We start from the raw sequence: 18,862 nt of genomic DNA on the forward strand, positions 1-18,862 counted from the left end.
GAAATCTCATGGTGCTGCCACAACCACAAAGGATTCTGGGTAGGTGCATGCAAATAAGGTCAACACCAAGGCACAGTTAAGTTATGTATTGTAGTTTTATCTAAAGTTGCCATTTAATAGTTGGTACAGTCACGTTCCTCCAAAACCTTCTCCCACCCCTCTCTTATCCCCAGAAATATCATTTGCATTTTGTCCGGCATTAATACTGTACCCCCCAGCCAGCAGGTATCATATGGGGGCACCAAGACAGGTCTTAGGCATTTAGTGTAAAGGAAACTTCACCTGTAGATGGCTGTCGGCTGTCCACTGCTGTCTTCTACAAATATTCCCAAGAAAAATGTACAAAGGTTCACGTTGTTCCCATGACTATCCTATAAAATGAGAATCAAGAATAAAACACAGTGAGAAAAGGTTGGCACGGAATGTAATTATTTTAAAACATTAATTATGGATATAAGAAGTGTGCGGAAACTCCTGTTTTATCCTTTACGCACTCTAACTAAGGAAAATGTATAGAGCGGAAGGAATCTTTAGTGAAAGGGCCAACATAAATTGAGACACATTGGGTCCCTTTCTCTTAAATTCCTTGGCTCAGCCTGCCCCACTTTCCTCTACTTATTCTGTACCAGAATGCCTCGAGAGTGTTCTCCGTTTTACGGTTACTCGCAGGTGAGTTGTTGTTAAGAGTGCAGTAGGGTTGTACTTAGCGAACATTTTGGATGAGACTATACTCATACCTTTACGTGGAAACATTCCTGACTATAGCCATCCATATATTCAACTTCTTTTATGTAGAGCATTTCGGCCTCTTCTGCTGAAATCCCACTACAATAGGGGAGAAAAAAAAAAAAAAAAAGATTCCAGTAAACCCTACAAGGCAATGTCATACGCAGAAGCATCGAGTTGGGTCACAGTAGGATGGTGGCTCTAGAGTCAAATTAAGGCTAGACCTATTGGATTTTGGGTGAAAATACAAATATTCAGGGTTCCTGTGAGATCTAAACACGGACGGATTTCTCTCCATGTACAGTTGATATTGCGGACTGTCGTTTTATTGACAGAGGATCAGTAAAGGAACATACGGTTCTTTTAAATGCTAAACATCTATTCTTTAACAACGGCACTGGGGCAGGAGACACAATCAGGACTGACGACTATTGAGCAACGAGTCTAGGTATTGGTTTCACCCTTAAAGACATTTCTTATTGTAGAAGGCAGGACTTCGACCCCCGCAACATCTGCATTCTTAAACTTGTGATTTGGGGTATTTGCTTTGATGAAACCGGTAGCAAAACACAATTACAAACGCAACGTATACAGAAAGCCTACAAATCCTGCCCGCTCACCTAAGAGCTTTATGTTTCATTTCTAGCTTGTTATAGAGTTCCTCCTGGATGTCCTTGTCTTTGGTCCATGCCTAGTAAGAGAGAAGATAAAAAATTATCACTTATTCTTCGCAAATTGGTTTCCACCGGTAGCATCACAGATTCGAGCAACTTGATATTGAACTGCGATATCATAACCCACATTGTTACATCAATTTGTCCCGTTTTTTTCACCGATACACCACTACACCAGCAGCTGGACCAGGTCTTCAGGGAGCTTGGTAACTTCTGGCCATCTGAGATTCCGAGGGTCATATTGACATGCTTTCTAACAGTTCAGGTGTTACGACTGGGACTACCCCCACAAAAACTGGGACACTTGGGAGGTTTGCATTTAGGAGATACCACATTTGAGGAGTGATGTGACATTCGTGCCAATTAAACACCAAAATAATATCTGTGTCCTCCACTCAATGCCTGTGAGAAGGGACTATGCTTTGTTAGGAGCTGTGAAGCAGTCTAACATGGCTTATCTTGTTTCTAATTACACAGTGCGTCTTAGACACCATGTCAACTTAACCCCATCTTCAATCATACTTCAAGGAGGAATTTTAGAAAAGGTGCAGATAGCGCCTGCTTCCTCGGGGGCATTTTGTTGCCTTCGGCTTGAACGGGTTTCGAATAAATCTCCGAAGAGTAGCCAAGTGTTGCTGACAGAATGAGAAATGAAACCTACAGAAAACTGTTAACATGACAAATCCATTATGTGACAGAAGCTGAAGGTTTAAGAAAAACAAGCCCCCGAGCTGTGTTTACTGTGTGCCGCGTATCGTTACCAGCCCTTCCCTGGGGCTCTCCGTACGCCATTTATTTCTGTCAAACAGGTATGTGCTATCTCAGATAAGCAAGGCTGATACGTGTCTGTACAACTAATCGGCAGTAACACGATAAACGCTGCTGTAACCCACCCGGACCGATCAAAATACAGCTCATTCATTCACGCAAAGGAAATCAGCTTTAACGTCGCTGAGGAACCCTGCGCGCAGGCAGGAAGACATTTTGAATACTGCCTGCTATGGCTTAGAACGTCTTCTTTGCCTGTGATAATATTAGCTATGAGAACATGTACAAACAGCTACACATACCTGCAGCGAGCTAGGAGCAACTCACAGGATAGATTTGAATACAGTGATGTATGTGTAGATGACATGAAGTACACATAATGGTAAAGGTCAGTAGGTCACATGATCCCCCCCACATTACTGTAAGGAAGGATCAGTAGGTCACATGATCCCCCATCCTTACTGTAAGAATTTTTTTTTTCATTTTATTTTCTTTTTTAGCATGGATGACCCCTCTTACTGATTATACTTATTATAGTATTATTTATTTTTCCAGTGACTCCAATGTTGCGCTCTGTAGATATGATGGCGTTATACAAATCAATCATAATATCGTGGGACTAGAATACGGTTTGTTATGCGACTTTAGAGGTTTTCACAACACATTATATGGGCCAGACGGTTGACCTGCCATCCAACGTAAAGCTTCAATTGTTATCCGTATCCGGCAATCGTGAGATGTTCTCTCTATATGTTGTTGATTGTCCTGATTATAGGTACTCGAGGCAATGTTTCGGGATCACAGCACTTCAAGGGCACTCGATGTGGGAGTATATCTGAATATTTCAAAAAAATTCACTACTTACCACGGGAAAAACTTTCTCTAAGAAAGAATCTTGGGCTTCAGCTCTATTGTCATGTTTAGAATCCACTACAAAGCAAAAGAATACAATAAATACAAAACATGATAATCAATCATTCTAATTATTTAAAATCTTTCAAATACTTTAACAAGCTCTGTGGTTGGTTGGTACGAGTATTTTAATTTTTTTTTTTTAAAGTTGCCTATGGTGAAAAACCTTGAAGGATTTGCACAGAACGTTCTCTAGTTTATTTTCAAACCAGCGAGAGACATTTAATCTCCAAAATAAAATACTTTAGAATCACAGGCGGCCGAGCTGCTCAACGTAGAACAAGACTAAAGACTATATCGAGCACAATAACCCGATGGCGGCACAAGTTATTTTTTATATAATATGTTTCACACATTCTTTGATGAATAAGGAGAGTTTTCTGTTAATGCAGTTAAAGAAATACAATTGTCCAATTTGCTGACCCTGGCCATTGAGTAATACCTTTCCAAGTATATAATTCCCCCTGGAGTAGGGGGTATTTTGGCACAAAGAGGGACTTCTCCCAAAGCGTTGTAAGAAAAATAGGGGTGGCTGGCAGGGGATTTAAAGATGTGTGTGTGTGTGTGTGTTGACCGCGTGAGTATTTCTCACATATGCCTTGGACCTCTGTATAACAGGGTAAATCGGCCAGCCTTGCCATAATGCCTGAAAGTTGCCCCTCTACCCTTGGAGATCTTGCAGGTTAGGGCATTACCCAGAATAGCTAGCGCAGCTAGGAAGATATACTGTTCAACAGTACATTGGAAACGTTCCTCCAGCACATCCTTCTTCAACTGAAGATAATACTGGTACCTGAAAAACAAAAATGTCACGAGGGGTTAAAGTTTTAATCCCAGCAAAACACATGATGCATTATATAGGTCAACGGAAGTGTTCCGGTTCATAGATCTCAATTAATACGGCTTGTGAAGCTGTAATCGCATAGCGAAGCTAGGTGTCAGTACTTGTATATCACACTATACAGCTTGGTAAGAACTTCTACTCTGTGTAGCAGCTGGAGAGGAGATTATTTGCTTCACTGAGAAGATACATTTACCTACTTTATTAACCCTCCGCATAACACAGAGCAGAGCGTCATATCAATTCCTACTTGAAACACATCTTTCTTTTTTTTTTTGCTTATATGTAATCAAACTCTATCCCTTTAAATAGATTCATGAAATTATGAGATATTAAGCTTTTAATTTTAACCCTGCGGTTAAACCATACAAGCAGTAAGCCTCTGTTGGCTGGACTGGCCATCTGGCACCGGTGGTGCCCCATACTCACCCGATCTGCTTCTACAGCTCAGCGTGGTCTTAATAACTCAGACCCCGACACGCTGTCTAATGAAAGTCTATCTAGGGACAGATTTAACAGGATAAAGCAGGACTTCATTAGCATTGCCATAAAGCATCAGCTCAGTGTGGTGTTTGAGCAGGAAAAGTCAACCAAAATAACACATGACTGACAACAATGGCGGCCTCAAGGTCTACAGATAAAGTTAGCTAACTGGTGCAAAATGGGATAAAATCAAGTTTTATCCAATGCTTTCCTACATTACACTATACAACACTCGATTTAATGCTCAATAAGGTTTTTTTCTCCTTTTTTAATGGATGTGTGCAGATAGCTGTTTAGGCAATTTACAAGATTAATAGCAAATTAATTAGTCATAGTTAAGATGCCTGCTGTACCTGTGGGAGACAACACTACTACCGCTGGAAGCATGTGAGGAATCCACTGTAGATTAGAACATATTCGTGGGAGCTACCAGGAATGCCGGTATCAATGCAACCAAACAAGCCAATCTACAACATTCCTTTTTACAGCTCAAAACCACTCTATTGCAGAAAATGGCTTCTGAAAAGATACGTACAAAGTGAAGTAACCGTCCTGGTCATTTGTTGGTCTGTTTTAGCCTTTCTAATCTCTGTTACTCAGCTGCTCCTTCTTGCCTAGAAGTCTGATGGATGGATATGGATAAAACTCTACCCACTGGAATGAATAGTGCCTACTGTAAGGTTTGGTGGAGGAGGGATAATGGTCTGGGCCAGTTTTTCAGGGTTTGGCCCCTTAGTTCCAGTAAAGGGAAATGTTAATGCTACAGAAGACAAAGACATTTTGGACTACGGTACGCTTTCAAATTTGCAGCCCCAGTTTGGGGGAAAAACTTTTCTATTCCACCATGGCTGTGCACCAGAGCACAAAACAAGCTCCATAAAGACATGGTTGGATGAGTATGATGCGGAAGAACTCGAGTAGCCAAACAGAGCCCTGACCTCAACCCCATCAAACACCTTTGGGATGAATAGGAATGATGATCGTAGGCCAGACCTTCTAGCCCCACATCAGCGCCTGACGTCAAAGATGCTCTTTTGAATGAGTGGGCACAAATTCCCACAAAAAACACTAGGGGAAATCCTTCCCAGAAGAGACTGTTACAGCCACCAAGAGGGCCAACACCATATTAATGTCCATAGTTTCGGAATGGGATGTCCAACAAGCTCATATAGGTGTGGTGGTCAGATGTCCACATACTTTTGGTCATACAGTGTATAAAAAACCAGCAGCTGGAATAAGTTGACAGGTCCATGCACAGATCCACGCTTACAGGCAGAGATCAAATCTTTCATTTTTGTTGTAAACGAAGCTGCCTTCTCCTCTGGATTGTCAAAGCCACATTTGAAATAAATTTCAAGGCTTCCAAAAAATCAGAGGGGTCAAGATTACCACCCAATACGAGGTGCAAGTTTAGCCTTTTAGGACCAATTTGCCATCCACATGGACGAACACTAATACCTCAATTATGTTTGAAATCTATTTTGCATGGGTTTCAGTGGAATTTAAGGCATGCAAATAATGGTATACATTCCTATGAACTAATAAATAGAGACATCATGATCAAGGCACTGTTTATTGGTACGACCAGACTCACTCCCATACTCACGCACACATCTCTTAATTCATAGAACAAAAGACCATCACAACTTTCTTTTGGAATGTGTAAAGGCCACAGCGTTTATTTTATTTTCAGCAACAAACTGTGACACACCTTTATTGAATATCAAACAAAGTAACAATGTATGAATACATTCACAAGTTTACAAACAAGTACACCACGGGGCTATTTCTTCCCAATATCATTGAGCCCCGCATTTGCTTAATCAACAATAAACAGTCCCACTTGAGGAACACCATTCATTTTGTTACCATGTACTGCGCTCCTCCCACCAGCCGTAAACTGCACCAGCAGGTGGGCTTTGTCAGTACTACCAAACAGCTTCCCCTTGGGACCCTGCCCGCAGGAAAGACCCCACACCGTACACCAACGCGGACCCATACCTGAGATGGGTACCCCGCAATATACGACCAACTTGAACAACCAACTGTCCAATAATTCCCAAGAAGCACGCCACCAAACATCAACGGTAATAAAAACAAAAGTATCAGGGAGGGAGGGCGGGAATTTCTCCCTAACAGGTCTTCACAGCTTCTTATAAATTTTATTAAACTGCGCAACACCCTCAGGCAACAGCTGTATATATAGCCTTATTTAGTTTTCTCTCCCTCTGTTGCTACCGTAAACTCACCTATCATGAATATGACCCCACCCCTGCTGTCACTCACCCCGTCCTCCTAGGGTCAAGCAAAGGCCAAAACAACTCCCCCTCCCATCTGGGGTCACCCAAAGGGCAGCCTGTGTCCCATACCAAAACCCAGGCCTGATCACGGCGCCCTTCCTCTTATATTGAGTTATCCAGGGCTTTCATGATCAAGGCACTGTTTATTGGTACGACCAGACTCACTCCCATACTCACGCACACATCTCTTAATTCATAGAACAAAAGACCATCACAACTTTCTTTTGGAATGTGTAAAGGCCACAGCGTTTATTTTATTTTCAGCAACAAACTGTGACACACCTTTATTGAATATCAAACAAAGTAACAATGTATGAATACATTCACAAGTTTACAAACAAGTACACCACGGGGCTATTTCTTCCCAATATCATTGAGCCCCGCATTTGCTTAATCAACAATAAACAGTCCCACTTGAGGAACACCATTCATTTTGTTACCATGTACTGCGCTCCTCCCACCAGCCGTAAACTGCACCAGCAGGTGGGCTTTGTCAGTACTACCAAACAGCTTCCCCTTGGGACCCTGCCCGCAGGAAAGACCCCACACCGTACACCAACGCGGACCCATACCTGAGATGGGTACCCCGCAATATACGACCAACTTGAACAACCAACTGTCCAATAATTCCCAAGAAGCACGCCACGGCCGGCGCATTTGACCCCTTAAATGCGCCGGCTCCTCCACAGCGCCACAGCCCTCTCCACACCCACCCGGATATCCAGCAACCAGATATCCGTCCCGATATCCGTTAGATGTACACCATCCTTACGAAACAACAAAACATTATCCCCCTCAAGGTCCGGATGCGCTACCACTAAACCCCCAAAACGGGAAACAAACCGCGACACCATCTTATTAATCTTCACCCTAGCTCTCCCAATACCCTGCAGTGACCTAGCACCCCGCCAAAACAACCTGGGAGTGATATGTGACCAAACAATAATTAAACCTGAAAAGCGAGACCATAGCCTCAACAAATCACATTTTATATCCCTAGCCAAAGTACGTAAAGGCACATGGCAAAGATCATTGCCCCCCCCGTGCAGTACAAGGACATCAGGAGGGCCATACCGAATGGCTTTCTCATAAACAGCAGCAATGATGTCTTCCCAACACTTTCCCCGAAAGCCAAACCACGTAACCTGGCCTTCAGTGTAATCCAAGCCCAGCTGACATCCATTGACTCTAACTGCAGCCCGACGCTCCGCCCAGAAAACATAAGAGTGGCCAACAATCCATACCTGGCAACGCTCGGAATCTGAAATTAAAAGAAACACAGAAAGTATATAGCAAGTTAAACCAACCAACCCAAACTCTCATAGTAAATGAGGCCTAACATATGAACGGAATCTATCCGATCCCCATCTACCGACCCTTTTTATAACTTCTTCCGATAAACCCCATCTAGCGGCCTCTGTCGCCGCCCCTATCCGAAAAGAATGCGATGCAAAACGACCCGGATCCAAACCTAGTCGTTGAAGACATTTACGGAACACCTGAACAAACTGGTATCGGGACAAAAACGATCCGTTCTCGTGAACTAACAGCGGGCCTTCAAAAGAAGGCCGTACGGACAAAAACTCGTCCAAACACCATAAAGGACAGAGAGATGAACCAGCCAACCTGTTAAGCAAAACCGTAAAACCCTTACCCTCTTGGTCCGTTTTTGACCGTCGAATGAAAAGCTGAGCCCTTCCTTCGCAGATACGTACATCTGCCAACCGCAATCCCCCACCAACTGCCCTAGATGGGCTAACTAACTCGCTGATCCTCATAGCACCAAAAAATGCCAAAACGAATGCTACCTTAAACAACACCTGCTCGTACTGCCGGCCACAAACCACCATCAGCTGGTCACATATCTCCTGAAGCAATCGAAATGAGACTGGCCGCCTCAAATCCCGTACCTTATGACCTCTTCTATATCCCCGTAAAGCCTGTTGAACCAAAAATTCTTTAGAAATATCAGCCTCACCCAGCCACTTGAAGCGAAACGACAGAGCGGAGAGAAACTTAGTAACTTGTGAAACAGAAGTACCGAGGCTGAAAGACTCACCCAGATACCATAATAATGACATCATTTTCCCCTCCTTGGAGGATGGAGCCCCTGTAGCCTCCAGACAAGCATCCCATACCGCCCAAGCCTTCTGGTAGGCCGCCCAAGTAGTGGGAGCTAACGACCTTCGCAGCAAAGTCAATGTTCCCCGGTTCCCAACGACCACAGCCAAATCGGACACTCCAGACCCACAGATGCTGCCTCTGGAGCAAGTTGCCGAAAGCGATCCCATTGCTGTCGAGACAAAGCATCCGCAATTGAATTATCCACGCCAGGGATATGAACCGCTGTGAGAAACATATTTAGTTGCAGACACCGTAGCACCAAGTGCCGAAGCAACTTTAAAACAGGCAAAGAAGATGCTGATACACTATTAATAGCCGTCACGACCCCCAAATTGTCGCAATGCAGCCGAACCCGCTTATGCTGAAACTGATCTCCCCAAAGCTCAATCGCCACCAATACCGGAAAAAGCTCTAAAAACGTCATATTCTTTACCAAGGAACCTTGACGCCACACATCTGGCCAGAGAGACGCACTCCATTGCCCCTTGAGATATACCCCATAACCGTACGCCCCTGCCGCATCCGTGAAGAAGTCGAGATCGATATTACCAACCATATCCTCCATCCAAATAGTTCTGCCATTAAATTCACTCAAGAATACATCCCATACAACTAAATCAGCCTTGAGTTCCTTACTGACCCGCACGTAGTGATGAGGTGCCCGAATCCCGGCAGAGGCCATAGCAAGGCGCCTGCAAAACACCCTTCCCATCGGGATGATACGGCAGGCAAAATTAAGCTTACCAAGCAGGGATTGCAGCTGCCTTAACGTCACCTTTTTTGCCCCTCGAAAAAAGCTGACACAACTCCGAAGGTCTTGAATCTTATCTAACGGCAGCTGAAACGTCATAGTCTCAGAGTCAATTTCAATGCCTAAAAACTTAAGCTTTGTGGTAGGACCCTCCGTCTTGTCCTGAGCCAACGGAACTCCAAAACAATTCATAACATCTTGTAAAACACATAGAATCATAGCACATGTCTGCATGCCAGCAGGCCCCACGCAAAGAAAATCATCTAGGTAGTGAATCACCGATGCCACCCCGGATTCCTCCCTGATAACCCATTCTAGAAAAGAGCTGAAAGTTTCAAAATAGAAACATGAGATGGAGCATCCCATGGGCAAACATTTGTCCACAAAATACCTATCCCTCCACCAGCAACCCAAAAGGTGAAAACACTCCGGGTGCACCGGTAACAAACGAAAAGCAGATTCTATGTCTGTTTTTGCCAATAAAGAACCATGCCCGTAATGCCGAACCCACTTTAGCGCCTGATCAAAAGACGCATAGGAGACTCTGCAAAGGTCCCTATCAATCCCATCGTTTACGGAACCCCCTTTAGGAAAAGAAAGGTGATGAATGAGCCGGAACTTTCCGGGTTCCTTTTTAGGAACAACCCCCAAAGGCGAAACCCGAAGCTGCGCCAGCGGCGGGTGATCAAACGGCCCCGCCATTCGCCCCGCAGCAACTTCCTTCTTAAGCTTACTATCCACCACTTCAGGAAAAGATAAAGCTGATTGCAAATTTTTTAAAACCGTGCATACCTCGTGCTCTACAAACGGAATCTTAAAACCCTCCCGGAAACCTTTTTCAAGCAAATCCGCAGCTGCCCTATTCCTATACCGCTCAAGCCACGGCACCATCTTTTCTACTCTCACTGGAGTCATCCCCTTTTCCAGCAGCCCCCGAACTCTTACCACCCTTAGCCTTCTTGAAACATTTGGACAAGGGGTGACTACCGGAACAGCCCGAGCACTCATGTTTAAATCTACAACTAGCTCCCCACTTACATTGCCCATCGTTGAATTGCCAACAGTAGCCCTTCTTGTGCCCTGCCGACGACGTGCTACCAGTACCGCCGGCAGATCCCTGAAAGGGCTGTTTCGCTGGGGCTGTGACCCTAAGCCACAAGGCGATATCTTTGTGATCCCACCGAATGGACGGGCGTACAGCCTTCCTCTGACGAAACTGTTCATCATATCGCAGCCATGCGAAACCACCATACACTCTGTGGGCCTCCCCAATGCTATCCATATAGCAAAATAACTGCGAACATTGGTCAGACGCCTTTTCCCCAATAACACTGGCAAGTATCGCAAATGCCTGCAGCCAGTTTTGAAAAGTGCGTGGGATTAAACGATATCTACGTTTCTCTTCCTCCTCCTTTTTACTTGCATCCGCTTTTGCCAACCTATCCAGATTAAAGCGTTCTAAAGGAAGAAGTGTAAATATATCTACATACTCCCCTTTCCATATCTTCTCCCTCACCTCCGATTTTAAATGAGCCCCCAGCGGACCCTCGAAACACACGTAGATTTCACCCTTAGCAGAATCAGACAAACGCACCTGTTCCTCTTTCTTATCTTTACCATCAGCCTGCACCGATGCATCCACCGTCAAAGACACAGTGCTAGTTGCAGTAACACCTACCCCGTCCTGCGGACCCGCCTGACTATGCTCAGTAGCCGACAGAGGAATAGGAACCGATTGACCCACACTATGAGATTGCCCAGCATAACCTCCCCACACGGCTGTCGGAGCAGCCTCCGTTAAATTACCCGTACTAGACGCCGCAGCAAAGCGGTCCGCGACAGATTTCAGCAAAGCAAATATAGAATTAAAATCCCCTTGACTAAGGGAACTAGGCAAACCCTCCAAACTTAGTAAATCAGTCGTGCTTCGATTAGCCCTAGCTGTAACCGATGCCCCATCTGCGGGACCAGTATCCCGTGTAGACTCACCAAGCTGGGCCCCTGCCGACCGTGCAGCCGTATCTGCGCCGACATCTCTTCCCGGTCCTGCAGCAAGATCCCCGCCATCCTGAAGAAGTAGTGGAGGCCCGTCCGTGCTACCCAGCAACCCATCTCGTCCGTCACCAAGAGGGTGCCGTCTCCCAGGTTCCCCCGAATGCCGGTCACGTGATCTGGAACGACGAGAACGCGACCGATGCCGCGAACGCCCACTCCTGCACCGCTCTCTCCCAGTCCGCCTGGGCTCGTCCCCCGAAGAAAACGAGCCGCCCGATAGCCTGGAGACGCTCCTGCGCCTACTATCCCCAGGCCGTTCCCCGGCACCTACTAAAACCCCTCCGCCTCCGGCTGACCTTCCTCGCTCCTCCTCCGTCCCTCCGGTCCGCCATCTTACTTCAGGGGAAGCCGAAACACGCCTACTCGGGATCCTACTTCCGCCATCACTGTCCCTGCCGAGCGAAACATCCGCTGACGTACCCGGGACCTCAGCATCCACGAAACCGCTCACACGCCTCTTCGCACTGCCCGCTAAAGCAGAGCCTTTCTTCCTCAGCCTACCAGAGGACCGCATCGCGACATCCGGACTTAGCCTCTCCGGTGGTCTCGCCCTCCTCGCCCTGGGGCCACGAGAAGAAACCGGTAAAGGCGGAGATAGACCTGATCCTGCAGTGAGCTGACCCACACGCTCCTCCAGCCACGATGTACCAAATTGGAGAGCCGAATGGCGGATCTGCTCTAACAAGCTGTCCAAACTCGCCATGGTAAGCTAGTAGAGATGAATTAATATCTCCCGAACAGGAATTTCTCCCTAACAGGTCTTCACAGCTTCTTATAAATTTTATTAAACTGCGCAACACCCTCAGGCAACAGCTGTATATATAGCCTTATTTAGTTTTCTCTCCCTCTGTTGCTACCGTAAACTCACCTATCATGAATATGACCCCACCCCTGCTGTCACTCACCCCGTCCTCCTAGGGTCAAGCAAAGGCCAAAACAACTCCCCCTCCCATCTGGGGTCACCCAAAGGGCAGCCTGTGTCCCATACCAAAACCCAGGCCTGATCACGGCGCCCTTCCTCTTATATTGAGTTATCCAGGGCTTTCATTCTCAGTCTTCTGACAACACATTTAACGTATGCTGCCCGTGCATACGATGTCGTCCATGTAATAACAACTCGCACATAACTTTCAAGGTGATCAACAGTAATCCATATAGTAAACCACAGATACACTCCCCATCAAAGAAATATTCTTCCAGATAAATGACTGACCTGGACGGGTGGAAGCAACAAAGCAACAAAGTTGTTGACGTACCTTCTGGTACATTTGAAATTAATCTTATTGTTGAATAATTATTACTTTATCTCTAGGCATCCAGCTCCTTATCCAAAGTAGTCACGTAAAAATTGGACACGGTTTGTAGCTAACAAACCTTGATACAAATTTATTTTTTGTCGTATAGACTTTAAGGTCTTCTGCCTCCTCCAAACCATCTTTAAGGCATAATAGCCATGACCATGCTTATACATAGGTGGCAACACTCTGTCCTGGCCAGTGCTGATGTGTGTCATCATGACGTCACGCAATTCCCACATGTCCCCTAAAACATTCACTTTAAGCTCGCTAGGGGCTTTTACTGATTCTGTTGATTCATGCCACTTACACACTTAACTTGATAAACTTGCAAGCGAAGTAAGAAATCTTAAGTCGAGTTTATCAGTAGGCTGTTTAGCTGTGCAATGGTCACCTGTAATCATTTATCTCCAAAAAAATTGATATATATAAAATTATAATGGTTTCAATTTGCCTTGAAGTAATAAATATAAAATGCCAGAATTTAGATTATTTTTTTTTCCAAAAGAAATTCTAAATTCTTAGATTTAAGTGGACCCTTTATACACTGTTTAAATTAACCAACTGTACATCATCAGCTGACATTGGAAGCTCTTTACGAAAATAGAACATTTTTCTAGGCACAATGGATCTTCATTGTGAATGAGAGGGTTTCATACGTTTTCATGAAAATAAACAACTGTTCTTCACAGTGTGATGTCATAGAACGGGTGGGATAGAGGCTTAAACTCAGAATATCTCGTATTTATGTTTGATGGTTAGCGAAACTGTAGTATAGGGGTGAGTAATTAGGAAAGTGGCCTTTTTCCAAAATGACATTTATTCTGCCAATGACATATATCCACAAACAAAGCAGGTTGCAAAACAGCCCGATCATCTCATCCTAGGGAGGCAGGCAGGCAGGGAGGCAGGCAGGCAGGGAGGCAGGCAGGCATTCACTCGTACCTGGGTCCTGCCAAGACACGCAGGGAATTTTCTTTGTAAAACACTTGTTCTAAAAGCCACAGCATTTTACGAAGCTGTTGTACTCCAGAATAAACAACATATTTCTTCAACCTTCAACTTGGAATCTTAGTGTTTGCCTTTGCAGGGAAGGAACACGGTGTTTTTTTGTCCCTAAAAGGCTATTATGCCTCAAAAATAAACGTTGCATGTGAAGTACGCAACAAAGAGGCCAGAGGAAACACGCCGAAGACGGCAAGCGGAGACCTGCACCTTACTTTATGCCCTTGAACTTTACATGCATTATCACAAATTACAGGGAAAATAAATACAGTTTACCCGTAAAATGCATTCCTTAATAATGACCTATAATTTAATCAGTATCAGCCCATGCAAAGTACCGAGCCGTATAAAAAAAGGGTTTGGGAAGAAGTTACGCTTTGGAGTCTATTAGACACAAATTGAATAATCACTTAATGCGGATAAGCTCGGTTTGCATTTATAAGGAAACGCAGCTAATAGCCAATTTATACATCCCAAGTGTCCCTTTTTAGGAAGGACAGTCCCTCTTTGGCACTCAAAGCCCTGTGTCTTTCTGTCTTTGCTGATGTCCCTGCTTTCTATTAGCTCAGAGTGTTTACTGGGAATGAGTGGCAGTCCCATTAACGGCTATAAAACAGCAGAAAAATGTGTTTTTAGATCAAATTGTGGAACTAAAACTATGCATGTGACCACATAAAAAACAATCTATTTTTGGCCAACTGCATTGCTTGAAGACATTTGCTTCTGAGCTTCTGATTTGAAGAATGAAAGTGCCTTAATTAAAATTCCCATCCTTTATATATACAGATACACACACACACACATACACATTCAAACATTCAGATGCTGGCAGCATTAGAAAAAAAACACTTGAAGAACTCTACGAGAAACACATATGCAACTTGAGAAACACACACTGAACCTGCATGATTCAATATTAAGGAACACATGCAGAACCTGCAAGGTTCCACAAAAAGAAACACAACCTACAACATTTCGTAATAAGAAGATCACACAGAACTGGCAAGCATGGAGAGAGAAACAGACACAACCTGCATACTGCCAGATAAATTCTGTAAAGAGAGATACACTCACAGCCGGCAAGACTCCATAATGAGAAACACACGCACAACCTGCAAGATTCTAGAATGAGAAGCACAAAGAACCTGCAGGACTCTGTAACAAGAAACATATGCACCAAATGCAAGCACCCAGGCCTCCTACAGGAGTCAGGAAACATGTACAGCATTCTATCCCCAGAATCCCACAATCAGCAGCATTCTATCCCCACAATTAGCAGCATTCTATCCCCAGAATCCTACAATCAGCAGCATTCTATCCCCAGAATCCCACAGCCAGCAGCATCCTATCCCCAGAATCCAACAATCAGCAGCATTCTATTACCAGAATCCAACAATCAGCAGCATTCTATTACCAGAATCCAACAATCAGCAGCATTCTATCCCCAGAATGCCACAATCAGCAGCATTCAATCCCAAGAATAACCAAGAAGTACTCTTATATCAGGAAGATGTTCCAAATTTTCTGATGCACATTTAACAATTCTAGGCAGAGGCACGAGAAGTTTTTTGACCATCCATGACCAATGAGTATTATTACAAATTATGTAGCTAGTACCAAAGTATTATTTAGCACTTAACAATGGGAAAGCATGCAGTGCAAAAACATGGGTTTTCATGAATATAATAGCTGTATACAATATAAAAGTGTACATACCTGACGTTACCTTCCTTTGGGTGATACACGCTTGGGACATAAAACATTACCCCAAAATAAAGTACGTGTTCACTGGCATATTTCTCCAATTGCTTCTTCAGCGATTTTTCAAGGTCCACCCATCTGCTATGATGATCTTTTGCGAAGTACCAGAGTCCAAAATAACTTGACTAGGTGAAATAAAAATGATTGTTAGCAAAGAATAATGAGCTATATCGTACAATACTAATGATCTATGTATATACACACACACACACACACACGCACAAAACATACATATACATCCACCCCCCCTATATGGACAAAAGTATTGGGACTGTATAGAGTAGAGTGTGTGTATATACATATACAGTATATGCATATATACATGTATGTATGTGTGATGTGGCATATTCAATAACCACCTGTATGAAACCACCGAACGACTGTTATAAAAGCAGAGCTAGCACTTAAAACAACATCACATTTTAAACAAACTATATTTTGTCTTAAATACTACATTTTAACAGCCTCACAGTTCTAAGATACAGAGATATAAACTTCATACCATCAGCCATAGAGCTCGTTATGTTCAACAAACAGATGGAAAATATGCTAATTAACGTTCCTGTTCTCATCATCTCTACGGAGTATCGCAGCAATTAAATAAAACGTAAAAGACTTTAAAGAAAAAATGAAACTAATTAGCAGAACATGCCGGCAAGTACTGTAGGCTGAGGTCATAGAGTTTACCATCCTGGATCTATGTTGCTAACGGTACACGCAAAAGAAGGATGTCTACATTCCGGGTAGACCAGTTCATTTGATTTCTCCAGACCTATCGGACCACGTGCACCCAAGGCTCACAGATATCTTAGCCCTGGATTATCTCTTTTCCAGACCTTCTGACCAAAGCCAAAAAAACTTGCACCCAAGATCATCTTGGCAGCTTTGCAAGAAGTTCTCAAAATAAGTGAAGTCCACGATGTACAAAAGAAATCCCTAAATTAAATCCAGAATGATAGTGGATCTCAACTACCATCAGATGGCCTTTGCTGTTGGTATTAAAGGGTTACGTTGCAAGGGTTTTGATTTTAAGGCAATTAAATTATAAGAGAGCAGCCATTCCTGCCGAAAATGTCATAACCTATAGCTAAAAGGAGTTCAATGTAAAGGGGTCGCTTTAGAATGACTTTGCAATGGTTAATCTGTATATAAAGCACAGCATGAACTGCATATACAAAGCCACTTACACACACATCGCAAAAGCAGGACAGATGAGTGGGTAGAATTCTTTTATTAAAGAGACATTTTTTGCAGCGTGGGCAACGGGACCGCTGCACATTTAAAAACATGAACCGCGGTTCTAAGGTCAGAAATGTTTGGTCCCTTTTTATTTGTTTATTTTATTATTATATTAATGTACTTTTGTGTTTTATTGCTTTCTTTTATTTTTCTCGTCTTTCTCTTTCAAAATTTCTCACATGTGAAAAAATACTAGAAAATAGCAAGTACGTTATCTGAGAAAGATGAAACATTTTGATCGTACAGGAATTCATATTTCATTCTTTTAGATTTCTATTTAAATGGGAACAATTCAGCTTAGTCAACGATTTCATTTTCAGTCAATATCTTGGTTTTTATTTAAAAAAAAATACTATTCTTCAAATTTTACATATAATATGACACCATATTTAAAAGCAATATGTACATTCTCATTGATGGTATCTGATTCTTTATATTTATACATGATTGGGGGTGCTTCAACTTTGTCATTGATCTTATTGTATGTCAATATATTTTTATGGTTTAAAACAGAAATAATAAATATTATTGGAGACAAGAATATGACCTAGAGAAAAAACAATAACGATAGTCTAGTTGAGAGAGAGAAAACAGATAATAAGGTTCAGTTAGCACGTTTTTGTTATTTTTTCAGCAGAAAGATTGAAAATACAATACGTTTTTACACTTACATAAAAATACATTAAAAATTCTCTTACCTCCTCTAATCCCAAACGCTGAGCAGTAGCTTCCAGGCAATGTAAGCCGGTGTTATCCATACTCTGGGTCAACTCAATCTTGACGTTGTCCAACAGATAGATTGTAGCCACAAAGCAATTCTTGCTCAGAACGTTGTACCGTTTGGTCCTCCGTAACTTCAGCCCAAACGGCATGGTTGGTAGCTTTGTGCAGGTGTCCCTTCTTCTGTAATATCTCAATTCTTGATCTTTGCTTTGAATCTCACCGCACAAATTAGTGTCGTGTTCCAACGGTCAGGAGGGGAGTCCATACCCAGCGCGGTGTACCCGGTGTTTCCGTAACCTACGAACAAAACACGAAAGTGGTTAAAATGATGGACATTAATGGAAAAATATCCAAATGAAAACTAAAATCAGAGAAAATGTGGACGTTCTCTATGGACATTGGCAAAGTCCATGCAAAATTAGCATTATTATTAAATGAACCCGTGTTTAGAGGAGTGTTGATGTCTTCAGCCTTGAATTTCTGGATGATGTCAAATGAATGAAAAGATGTATTATTAATTATCTCAGTCGAGACAAGAGAAGCCTCAGTAACTGGGCACGAATCAGTTTGAAATCCGTCTGCCATGTTGCTATGGCGATGAGGAGAAAACGATGGTAATATTAGTACAATGATCAGGAGCAATAGACACTTTAGTTAGTCTGTTCCTATGAGAGACTAGTTATTTTTAGCAATGCCTATCCCAGAATAACATTTCCACGCATTAAAGCAATGGTGGTTACGTATATAAAAAGGAGGCTATTTCTACGTCAACTTAATATACGTTTTACTTGTTGCAGGAATGGTCGTATAAACTCTCTGCATTAGGTTATACATTGTTTTAACTTTAACAGAAATGGACAGATTGGCTGAGAACGGCTATGTTTTAAATAATTCGGCTGGACATTCTGACTAATGGACTTCATTGGCATTGCCATAAAGAATCAGCTCAGTGTGGGGATTGTGCGGTGGAAGTCACCTAAAATAGCACATGACTGACAGCGTTCTTTGGTTACTGTTGCAGCACTATATTTTTCCATGGGACTTCCCATTTAAGAGTTCACCTCATGGAAGCCGATAGCCGAAGGCTTCACAAAATATTCCACACAAAAAAAAGTGGCGATCCCCCACAGGAGGTCACCGTAAGGGAGCCAGATGAGTAGAATCCAGGAAAACAAGAGCAGGGCCTTCATGTGAACATTAGTTTT

The 18,862-nt window shown here is 43.2% G+C and overlaps 1 protein-coding gene across 1 annotated transcript in view; it reads right to left on the reverse strand.

The window, feature by feature from the left end:
- Positions 1-17,806, reverse strand: part of LOC149303111 (tyrosine-protein phosphatase non-receptor type 14-like) — a 32,842-nt gene extending 15,036 nt beyond the window's left edge. Inside the window, exons 1-7 of the mRNA XM_089481328.1 lie at positions 17,633-17,806; positions 15,651-15,820; positions 3,776-3,873; positions 3,034-3,098; positions 1,347-1,417; positions 738-825; positions 283-371 (exon numbers count right to left, since the gene is read on the reverse strand). Of these exons, the coding sequence (XP_089337454.1) occupies positions 283-371; positions 738-825; positions 1,347-1,417; positions 3,034-3,098; positions 3,776-3,873; positions 15,651-15,820; positions 17,633-17,806 (755 nt within the window). The remainder of the gene's footprint in view (positions 1-282; positions 372-737; positions 826-1,346; positions 1,418-3,033; positions 3,099-3,775; positions 3,874-15,650; positions 15,821-17,632) is intronic.
- Positions 17,807-18,862: the final 1,056 nt, after the last annotated feature.

Source organism: Sceloporus occidentalis, unplaced genomic scaffold (assembly GCF_023333645.1).
Source record: "Sceloporus occidentalis isolate IW3139 unplaced genomic scaffold, rSceOcc1.0.p SCAF_15, whole genome shotgun sequence".
Classification (NCBI taxonomy): Eukaryota; Metazoa; Chordata; class Lepidosauria; order Squamata; family Phrynosomatidae; genus Sceloporus; species Sceloporus occidentalis.